The 12,145-nt window shown below is 38.1% G+C and overlaps 1 protein-coding gene across 2 annotated transcripts in view; it reads right to left on the reverse strand.

Moving 5' to 3' along the window:
• Positions 1 to 2,280: 2,280 nt before the first annotated feature.
• AGPAT3 (1-acylglycerol-3-phosphate O-acyltransferase 3) overlaps positions 2,281 to 12,145 on the reverse strand; it is a 105,953-nt gene continuing 96,088 nt past the window's right edge. For both annotated transcript variants that reach the window (XM_063305277.1, XM_063305278.1), the window contains exons 7-9: positions 10,030 to 10,105; positions 8,737 to 8,935; positions 2,281 to 5,075 (exon numbers count right to left, since the gene is read on the reverse strand). In XM_063305277.1, the coding sequence (XP_063161347.1) occupies positions 4,987 to 5,075; positions 8,737 to 8,935; positions 10,030 to 10,105 (364 nt within the window). In that variant the 3' untranslated portion in view covers positions 2,281 to 4,986. The remainder of the gene's footprint in view (positions 5,076 to 8,736; positions 8,936 to 10,029; positions 10,106 to 12,145) is intronic.

The raw sequence follows: 12,145 nt of genomic DNA on the forward strand, positions 1-12,145 counted from the left end.
GAGAAAGGATTTTTTTTTTCAGATTTAGAAACTTTAGCAACAAACATGTTGAAAGATAGCAGAGGAAGAAATGGTGAGAATAGAAGCACAGGTATCTTCAGTTGCAAGAGGTAAAAGTAGAATCTGTTGAGTTGAGCTTGCCTCCTGGTGACTTAGTGGACACATCAGTGTAACCTTTAATGTAGACAATTACATGGTAGTTGTTTGTCATTGCCTTCTTCTGGGACTTTTTTTCCCAGTTCCAATGCTGACACCTCACCAATCTCAACTGATCTCAGAAAGTGATACAAGATCAGATCTGGTTAATATGTAGAATGGAGACCACCAGAGAACTGCAGGGCTCTTGGCTATACTTGAAGTTGGGAGGAAAAAATTCTAGAAGATGGCAATGGCACATAAAAGCATGTATCACCCCAATTTTCTTGAAAATGCCTTGCTAACCATTCTTCACAGATACATCTGTAAAACGTAGTCTTCTTATGTCCAGCCAGTAGCCAAGGCCACTAACTTTGGCTTTCTCTGATCTGATGTGAAAGTACTGTTTTCCATCTTCTCTTGACACAAGTCTTGCTATATGCATGATTGGTGTTGTTTGGCAGTGATCATAGTGATGAAGTGGCAGGGCTGGGATCTGCCCACCTCCTACTGGCTACTTATAGCTGTTGTGGACATGCCCCCCATCCCAAGTCTCTGCCACATTCCCTCCTTGGCCACTTGGTTTGTGCTGTTGGACTGACTTGACACCAGGAGAGCAGTAGTACCAGGTTTGCTCGAGAAAGTGGGAAACCAGAACCTCTCTGAAGTGACCTTTCAGCCAGGGCATGTTTTTTCTACATAGGTTTGACAGGCAGATAGGTAGAACAGTATTGATACTTAGAAGGTCAGAAAGATGCTTACCTCTCTAGCGATCTATGAAAACATGCCTCCTCCACCAGCCCACGCTGAGGGAACCATTTGGTGGATTTTTCCCTCCACTAGCAGGGAAATCCATCAATTGCTATACCTTAACTTGCCCCGCAGTAAATTGATAGGAGAGTACCACTTACTAGCTGTGTAACTGAAGCAGAGTAAAGCTTGGCTGGGGGCACAGAGCAAATTATGCTGGGGCACTTTGGTGCCATCTTGCAGACCAGAGGAAAGCAATTAACTAATTGTCTGGATGTGCCTTATACTGTGTCATTGCCAAGCATGCTCTAGTGCAATGTTTTTCAGCCTCAGCAATTTTAAGCAGAGAATTCTGGGAGTTGAAGTCCACATACCTTAAAGTTGCTAAGGTTGAGAAACACGGCTCTAGTGCATGCTAGTCAGTCCCCATACAGAGGAGTGATTTCGCCTCATGCCCTGAGCTGGGAAGTTACAACACGGGAGAGAAATAAGTAGGAACGCAGACTGGATACTCTGCCATAGCCCGGCTTACTAGCAGACCTGCTCTTATCCAGAAATGCCATGCTCTCTTGTCAGCCCACATTGTTTAACGCTGAACCAATAAACAATAAGAAGCAGCTGGAAACAGTGCATTTTTGACAAAGAAATTTTATCTTTCTACAAGTATCCAATATTCAGTCTTGCAAAATCCACTTTCTATACAATCCAGCCTATTCAGTCAAGAAATAATCTACTTGTAAAAATGAAACTAAATATGTATGACCCTTTTAGATATTGGAAATATACAGATCTTCTGAACCATGATTAATTTCCATCTGAGTAATCTATCTTGACTTTATTATTTGGGAAGTGATTTAAAATTGTCTTGAAGAGATTTGTACATGGAAAGTGTTGTGATGTAATTTTTTAAAAATCCTAGATATAATGAAAGCACTAAATTAAAACTAACTGGATTAGGGTACCAGATTGCATCCAATCCCAGGAGGCTTGTGGCCAACAGTATAGTTCCAATGAAGTGAACAGCTAGCTTTGGACAGGCAACTGGCAGTGAAAAGGTAAGCCGTATTTCTTAATGAACAAAAAAAATTGTTCTCCCAAAAAGGCTACATTACCACGCTTAACCCAATAAATCAACCACCAACCAACCAACTTGCTGTATGGGGTAATGTTGGCCATGGAAAGGAAAAAAGAAAATTCTCAAGTATCCATGCTCAAGTACTTCCACTTACCTCAAGTGGAATCCCATCCTCATTTTTTTATACCTAGAATTTAACCCAATACATCTAAACCCAAACAGAACATTGAAAATGGAGAGGAAGAAGGGAGAAATACTGCTATATTTGAATGATGATCAAAATTTAATAATGAAGACCAGAAAGAAAAAGGAAAAAAAAATTATGATATATTTTGTTTATTATTGCTCTCAAAGGGCTTGATAGTCAAATATACAGGCTATGTTCTATTAAACGAGAAGAAAATAGTGGAAAGTATAAAATCTATTCTTACTGTTCCAATCCAAATAAACTGATATTTTTTATGCCATACACTGCTATTTTGAGATATATTCTTTCACATATATTCTGCTTAGTTGTTATTTTATTTGAAAGACAAACCAAAAAGATGAACTATCATTGTGCAGTGTTGTACACTTCAGTTTTCAAAATGGATGTGTCTTTCTAGATTTCAAACAAAATCTTCTACGGTTTTAAAACAAAGTATGATCTGTATGTTAGGAGATGAAAATAAAACAAGTGTGACGTATGTTTTTCCTCCTCATTATAGGCATGCACTACCTTCCGTTATCTGCACTAAGCAGACAGTGGACACCTGCTTATTCTTCCTAGCAGCTATATTCTCAATGACCCTCCCTCCGTTCCCACCCTGTCCCATTTATTTCTGTCAGGATATCTGGTTTTTATCTACCAGCACAGAACTCCTTGTAGTTGCAACACGAAACATGAGGCCTTTCTACTTGGCTTCTGTTAAAATATTTTGAACGTCTTTGTCAGAAAGCAATATCACATCTGCCAAAGGGAAAAAACTTCCAACAAGCAAGACATATTTATCAAGCTTAAAAAAAGTCAGAAAACGGAATCATTCCTAATGATTTAAAAACAAACACAAGCAGAACCTATTTACTGAGTGAATAATAGAGTCATGTCCCCAAATCACCTTATTCAACTTTCAGTGAAGCTGATCAGAGCTCTCAGCCCTTAGAAACAAGGTGGATATGATCCTTTGTAGGAGGCATTACTGCTTATCCTGGGTCTGGCAGCTCAGGGGGACAATGCAGCAAAAGGTTGTACTCTAAATGTGCATGTATTCATGCAGAAAATAAATGTGCGTCAAACTTTGCTGTAGCAGTTCCCTCTGCTAGAGACAAGTTGCAAAGCTGCAAACCAAAACACTACGAAAACACTTAAAATGAGCTCCAAAAGGCAGACAACCTTAGTGTCATTAGTGTTTGAAGGTAAAATGTGACATATTTACCTTTGGCTATGAAAGAATAACTATTTAATAGAATTATTAAAATTAATATAAATCAGATAAGGTTCTAAGTTTATGAAGAATTTTAGTTAAAAAGCTGTGTCAGATTCTGTATGTATGTTTGTATTGAGCTGATGTCAAATTTCTTCCCAGCACTGAAGGAAGAAAATAACCACGGCCACATGCTAATAAATGAATACTTCCTTTCTAAATATTTGCAAACATCAGCCAGCACAGCTATATATTAAAGATACCCACTCACGAATTCTATGAGATTTCTTCCTGGTGGTTAACCATTTACATATAGTATCCATTAAAGAGCTGCCATAAAAATCTAAATTTGGCTGGCATGCAGTCCACTTCAGCCTCATAGCTTTCCAAATGGAGGCACCACCCATGCACTGAAATTGGAGACGGATGCCGCATAAAGCTATCTAGCTCCTTTAGGTATATTTCCAAGCCAGAGAGAGCAAAAAACATTATTGTTAACATTATCACGGCAGAAAATTAAAAAAAGGTATTAACCTTATCCCAACCTCCAATGTTTAGGTATTAAAGCAACTGTTGGTTTACATGGCAATGTATACAGATAACCAGGCAACTTAGATCCTACCCCATCAACACATTTACCTGGAAAACATCTCGTCTGATTGCAGATTAAAATATTTTCAAGTAAGTATATATCAGGTTCGAGCCCCAGAGGTACAACATTGTCCCCTAGTTCTCAGCACAAGGATCTTTCTATAGTGCTATGCTGGTTTTTTAACACGCCATGCAGAAGATTTGAGCAGAAGAGACATTTTGAAGAAACTCTCAAGTCCTAGAGACTGAGCACTCTGAGACATGCAGGTACAAATTACAGGCCTGTCATGTCACTTTTTTTGTTGTTTTCAAAGAAAGGAAAAAAGCAAAGCAATATCTATGTAAGCAATTGAGCTAAACATGTTTCAGTTTTAATTAGGACAATATAGAGTAGCTGTGCAAAAATAAAATAGACTAGAATCGCATTAGGTTTTAGGAAGTTCTGGTTGAAAGGATGTATTTATCTGTTGGGTGATGCTGTCATCAAAATACTGCTTTTGTGGAAGGTAATAATTATTAAAATAAAAATACTTCTAAAATAAAAATGCCTGGAAGGATATGCAGCTTCTTCCAAGTGGTTCCTCCACAAGAAACATCTGTAAATAAATTAGACACTGTAGTTTGCTGCACTGTATGCTGATTAAAAAACAACAACCCTAAGAACAGATTTTATTTTAGCAAGTAGAAACATTTAGTGGTTTCTCTTGAAAAGCAAATGTGACACTCTTGAAAGATAAACAGTTATCTGAAGATGCTTGTACTTCCCTCTGTTAATTCATCCTCCCATCCGCCACAGAGCAAAGCAAAATAAAAAACATGAGGTTAGCCCAAAAACTACAAACAAGGATCCTTAGTCAGGTAAGTAGTCAGCTTTTTCCATGTTTCTTGAATCTTCCCAATTCTTCAGTCTTGGCTCAAGTATTATTAGTTATCAGTTAATAAGAAAAAAAGATAAGTTTTCTAAGTGTCTTTCTTTCCAATGAAGTTAATTTGATACCATTGTCTTTTATAGTCAAAAATGCATTTGTAAAATTATTTCTTTTTCTTGAATTCTTGGTTGCCATAGCTGGAGCCCTTTTCTATTTCCGTTACTCCTATCAGTCTGCGAACTCCAAAGGATGCTTTACACAGGAGGGAAAAAAGATTGCATTATTCCAGGAGTAATTTCAATATTCAGTAGCAAAAAATATGTACATGTATAAAGTAGATGCAAACACATTCCAAACATGTGCAGGTTGGATAATCTCTGTGGTTTTTTTAAAGTGCCTAACTCTTACACCAAGATAAAATCTGTAATTTTTACAAAATTGCATGTGCATTATTTAGCCATACATTCAACTTTTTGCAAGATGTATGATGTTTCCACCAGCTATTAGGAAAAGGACAGAACAATTCAGGATACTACAGCCCCACTTACTAGCAATTCTACTGCCACAGTTTTTATCTTCAGAGCAACTCTTCAGAGGAAGAAAAGTGGGTCAGGAAATCTCAAAGAATCTTCTGTGATAGCTGAGAACCTGAGTCAGAATCATTCCTATTAACTAAGGGTCCTCTTCCTAGATTCACTGGTACAGCTAAGCCCACATGAACAAGTGAGGGTGCTAAACTGAGTATCAAAAGGTAAAAAGATACTGCATTGTTCAAGGAAGAGCATCTTTGAAGCTCTTAGCATGCATGGATGACTTGCAGCCAGATCAGCTTGTTGAGCACCAGCTGAGATAAGGCAGGATAATTCAATAGGCTGCATGGTCTGGCGGCTAGATCAGGCTTAAGTGAGTACTACTTGTTAGGATTCAGACCTGGACTCCGCATAAATCACTGATATCCAGACATTTGATCTAAATTCGGTTCCTAGCTAGACTCGGCAGAAGGCTCTTAGAAAAATTCATCTGGTTTTGAATGTTTATTGCAGACAAGAATGAAGCCTCAAACACAACCATGCAAAGATGTTAGAGATTTTAATATAGCTATACTCCAGAATTTAAACTTTAGATTTCTTCCTCGCCTCTTTTGGCATTGCCAAATACTTGGTGGTTCACTTGAGGGTTTTGGGAGCAGCTGAGATAAGTTCACAAAACAGCTCTCTTTAGCCAGGGAACAGCTAGATCCTGTCTTAGCCCATACATTAGCTATATAAGCAGAGATTCCTAATGTCATCAGTATAGAGCACTTTCTTCATGTACTTCAGCAAATGTTTCTTGTAGTCTAGGGGTAAATTTGTATAGTTTAGTTTTAAATTATCCTATCCAAGAAATTTATACATAAATTTATACATAAAATTGTCCATGTATGAATACTGATTAGTGCGTGTGTGTATATTAAAGGTAAAGGTAAAGGTTTCCCTTGACATTAAGTCCAGTCGTGTCTGACTCTAGGGGGCGGTGCTCATCTCCGTTTCAAAGCCGAAGAGCCGGCGTTTGTCTGTAGACACTTCCATGGTCATGTGGCCAGTATGAATACACGGAACGCCGTTACCTGCCCGCCGAAGCGGTACCTATTAATCTACTTACATTTGCATGTTTTCGAACTGCTAGGTTGGCAGGAGCTGGGACTAGCAACGGGAGCTCACCCCGTCACGCAGATTCGAACCGCCGACCTTCCGATCGGCAAGCCCAGCAGCTCAGCGGTTTAACCCGCAGAGGACAAAAACTCTAATATTTCCTTTTAATTAAACGTTACCGCAAATGCTAGCTTTATAGCAAATTGTCTTTGCATTTTGATAGGAAATAAGGTACCTTAAAAATACAAAAAAAAAAAAAAGTGTGGGAGGTTATACTTGCAGTGTAAATTCCAACTACTTGATAGATTACTTGGGTGCCCTGATGCGTATCTTTGCCCTCTCATCTTCATCCCCTGAAACCATACCTAGAACACTTATTTGTTTTTGACTTCTGGACCAATTTACTAATACATTTATGTAAGTCTCTCCGGCTTTGAGTAATGTTTTGTTATTTGACTACACTACGTAAGTCAACTTTTGTCACATCTGAACACCTTGACCTAGAATAGCATACTTGTTCAACATCTTCCACAATAACTATTTCTGAGATTTTCCCCAAAATTTCCACATTTTTTACACAGCTGATAGTGACTTACGACACTGTATCTTGCACCATCATTTTCTGCAACTTCACAGAACGGTGGAATATGTACAATCTTATGTGTTTATTGTAAACCACCCAGAGTCCCTTTTGGGAGATGGGCGGTGATAAATTTGATTAATAAATAAATAAAATGTGTGCACAAAGATACATGCAAAGTAGAGACTCAAGAGGACCAAGCAACTAAAAGTGGGAAAAAGAAAAATTCTACTGTCTTTGGTATATATTTATTCAGATGTCTGTGTTAAAACAATAGTACTTAGCATATTTTAGTATCATTAACAGAAATCAATCTTTGGGGTTTTTTTCCTTTTTCCAGCTAAACTGATTTCGTCTGTCAAATTCCTTATACAACTAGCACACCTTTGCTTTCTTTTCATTTCTCCAGTGGAAATTTGCACTAATGAGGTAAATAGAAGAATTTGTGAAAATCCTAGGAGAGCCAGCCGCAGAATAGAAGTGAAAGGGACAAAGTAGGTACAAAAGCAATTTCAGTTCTAATGAATAGGTTATAAAAAGTGTAACTGCTAAGGGTGCATTATACAAAATACTGTATTACAGTGAGTTTAATCTCTTAAAATTCTGAGAGGAAGGTGCTCAGCACAAAATCTGAATGATTGCTCTGAAGTTATTAGCCTAAATGATTAAAAAATGTCAGTGCTACAAATGACTGGCTAATTTTGTTGTTAAAGCACTAGTTCAAAACAGGGTAAGCACAACTGATACTATTTCTTTGAACTGATTTAAATAATCTTAAAATTATGTTCAAATTATGTTACCTAAAACAGAGACTGTCCAACTTGTGGGGGTCTACTTAAAAAACAACAACAAAACCTAAGGCCTGAGAACCACCCAACATAGTATGGCACAAAACAGCATACGCTTGAAACTAAAACGTGGTTAAGTCTCTTGCAACAAAAGCCAAATAATCTCATACCCATCTTAAAAATGAACTCTTGTACTATGGTTTAAATATTGACTGAATTCCATACAATCCACTCTTCATTAACCCAAGGTTTCTTTTTTTCACTCATAACTTGATAGTCCAGGACCATCCATTTGTTATTACACACTGTTAAAAATTAGGAAAGAACAGGCCTTGCAGATCTACTGCAAATCATCCAGGCATCTGAAAGTTGGTTTCAACAGATTTTTTTACCCATCCTCGTAGAAGAGAGCAATACCTACAAGAATAGATATGATTTACAGGCTGTTGTATTATGTTACTCTGGGGGCATATTAAAGGAAATTGTTAGGGAGTAGCTTCTAACATGGATGTTCAGAAGAAATTTGAACTATATATTGCAACTGGATTTGACATTAGAAATAAAATTTTAAATAAGGAATAAAGTAGTCCATTGCAGATAGAGCAACCACTGTGGTCTAGTGAAAAATACAGGATCAGCCTCTCTCAACCAATGTCCAAGATAACTTGCAATGAAAACTCCCAAGATTTTCAGCCAGAATGCCTCGGGCATGAGGCTGGGATGAACGGATAGAGATAGATGGGCAAATACTAAAAGACATTTAATACTGTAAGCACCATTCTTCCCCATCCTGTCACTGAGCTGACTATGTGAGTAAATTTATTGGGAACTGGCCACCTGATTAGATGCAGGCAACTGGTTACAAGCACATTTTAAATTCAGCTTTTATAGGAAACTCTAGCCATTTTTATTACCTGCCCCAACAAAGCCCAGGAATGCAAGAATCAGAAGAGGTGATCCACTTGCAAAAATTCCAAAACCAAATTTGAAAAGAGGAGACAGAAGAACGGTAGCCCAGAAGAGAAAGTTGAGGAGGGTCCATGGTCTTCTGGGAGGTTTAAATTGTTGCCCAGGAAATAAACCTTCTTGATTATATTTCTCTTGTAAGGCATCCTTGAAGAGAGAAATAACTTTTTTTAATGTTCTAATTACTTATGCTTTCTTCTATATACCAGTATATTGGTAAATACTATACAGTTTTTCAATCGAGAAAGGATATTGCCAGTAGAATTCTTCCCTACAATGTGCCAGGTATGGGCCAACTGAGGAAAAAATGGAAAATAAGATGAGCAGCACCATATAGATTCCAGACAGGCAACTTTCAGGATCTGAGAGCTCCACACACTCTTTGGCAGAATGGCAAGGGCAGTTCCCCAAAAGTGGCAAAGCCAAAAGGGGGAGTGAGTGGAAACAAAGGACTCCATCCATCCACCCACCCACCCATCCCAGGATATGAATTCAATGTATAAACAAACATTCTGCCTCCAGCAGCAGCAACCAAATGATTTCAGAAGGCCCAGAGCATATGAAAACTCAACAGACAGGACAGCACCCACTCAGGTATGCTTGAGCACCATTCTCCAACACTTTTCCCCTTAAAATTGAAGATAGACCATCCCAAAATTAGATACAGACTCAGATACTGCGGCATCTGAAAAAAAATGCAATTCCAAAACTACTACTGCCTCAAACCACTTGGGGGTGGGGCACAAAGGCAATCCATAAGGTCATCAATTGCCCATACTTGATAACACTAATTTCAATCTCCCAAAGGAGACAAAGGAAAGAAGTGCTTTTGATCATGCTATCAATTATAGTATGAAATGTAATAAGATATTTAATTAAATCCAATATATAGTAATGATACCAATAAATCTGGCCCTTGGAAAAAACATACACATGTTCACTGATCAACTAGATGTGCTTAAGGTCTTTCAAAGTTATTTTAAAGCTAATAGCCGTTGGGGCAAATCAGGTTAGGAGCATGGCCCTAAGGAAATAATAGCACTGATATGATAGCAGGACAGTTTTACTAACTCCCTTTAATAACTTCATAAATAATCATGCAAGATCTTTATTACAGAACTTTCCCATTGCACTTAAAGAGGAAAAAAAAATGTTTGGAGTTATCAATACTGTCTTTCCTAAAAAAATCATTCTGTTAGCACACAGCTCTGCAAGATTTTAAATGCAAATAACACGTTTACCTTTTCCTGATAAAGTTTATGAAGCCACTTTGCTGCTTCCTTTTCATCCAAAGGGATATCTTCTAAAGGAAACCTCCTAGGTTGTTGGAAAAGGGTTCAATAAAGAGTTTTTATTACAATAATTACAATATTAAAATATCTTCAGAATTATAAGCTGCATGTACAGTATTTTGGAATGCTGAGTACAAATAACCAGGATGTTAACATCTCTTTCTCCTTTTACCAGATCTCTTATATCCTATACAAATGCATTTTATGAATGTACCCTTACATTGGAAATAGCTACAACAGGTGATACATGAAATATGTAGCAGTAATTCAATATAGCCATCACTTACATTACACTTAAGAGTAGATATTAGTTTCTATCTCAGTCTTAGAATATCTTCACAATAAAAAATGTTCTTGCAGATGGGCAAAATGCCACTCTTACACTCTTGAGCAATCACTGTCAAATCTGAAACGGTGACTTAACCTCTGAAATTCCTATTTCAGAAATTAGCAGTGAAATTATATTCACTGAATTGATGAAGTATTTTTTCGTATCTCCTAGGCCAAGAACCTATCTTCCCTGATTCTACTGACAATCTAAGATCAAAAGATGAAATGTCATGGCTACAAGACTGAGCTCTGAGCATCTGGTTGAATTCGTAATTTTACCATGAATCTGCACAAGAGAAGCAGCAAATTTATTTGCTTGTTTGTTTGTTTATATATTCGTTTGTATTTCAAATTTAGTCACTGCCCATCTCACTCAGAGCAACTCTGGGCAGTTTACAATAAAACCAGAATAAATAGACATTAAAATATAATAAAAACAATGTTCTTAAATAAAAAATATAATCCAAGATATAGATGTTAAAAGTTCTTAATTTAATTTATGGGAGCATCTTCAGGGTGCTAACCACCCACAGGATTGATTACCCCTCCTCACACCCCACGCGAGATGGCAGAGCCAGGCCTTCACCCCTTTCCGGAAGGCTGGGAGAGTGCAGGCCTGCCTCAACTCTGGGGGAAGAGTGTTCCATAGGGTGGGGGCAACAGCAGAGAAGGCTTACTTCCTGGGCCCCACCAATTGACAATCTTTCATGAACGGGCTCCATAACATGCCCTCTCTGCCTAACCGGGTGGGATGGGTCGATGTAAAGGGGGTAAGATGGTCCCTCAGGTAACCTGGACCCATGCCATGCAGGGCTTTAAAGGTGATAACCAACACCTTGAATTGGACCCAGAAGCAAACTGGCATCCAATGAGAACAACCTGCAACAAAGAGCCTGAACAACTGAGTATCTTGGGATATAGCCGTCCCAAACCTGTTTAGGTGAACTTCCGATCATTTCATCTGGTATTGTGCTTGAAATGCTCCTGGCAGAGTGGCCCTATGGAGTTAAACTGAGTTACAGCTTTGCTAAATTTTCTGCACAGCCTCTGTAAGATTTTATGTGTCAAATTAACCTTACAAAAATTTACTTAGGCTGCAACCCTATGCATACTTACCTGGGAATAAAACCCTCTGATCACAGTGGAACTTACTACTGGGTAAACATATATAGGATTGCACTGTTTATTCATAGTTATGTAGAGGGTTGCCAAAAGGTTGTACAAGTCTTAGCATGACCATCCACTGAATGTTTTGCTTGCAGAGTATGTGCAAAAGTGGCATACATCTGTAACCTTCAGTAAGCTATATGGCTAAACTATTAGTTTTTTCCATTGCTGGACAATACCGATTCCTATTTTCTGCATAGAGCTCTCAAAATCAGGGTTTCTCAACCAGGGTTCCGTGGAACCCTAGGGTTCTGCAAGAGGTCACTAGGGCTTCCCTGGGAGATCACGATTTATTTAAACATTTATTTCAAATTTGGGCAATGTCACAATTAAGAGGTAAGTTTCATTCTTCATTTTTAGTTTAAGAATACTGTTAACGCATATATACAGGCCTACACATGAAACAAATATAGTAATTTTGTCACTTCTCACCTATATTTCAGCCTGAATGTGCAGGGGTTCCCCAAGGTCTGAAAAATATTTCAAGGGTTCCTCCAGGGTCAAAAGGATGAGAAAGGCTGCTCTAAATTACCTGTCAGTGCAAACTATATTGTCACATCCTGCAATA

This window comes from Candoia aspera, chromosome 5, assembly GCF_035149785.1.
Source record: "Candoia aspera isolate rCanAsp1 chromosome 5, rCanAsp1.hap2, whole genome shotgun sequence".
Taxonomy (NCBI): Eukaryota; Metazoa; Chordata; class Lepidosauria; order Squamata; family Boidae; genus Candoia; species Candoia aspera.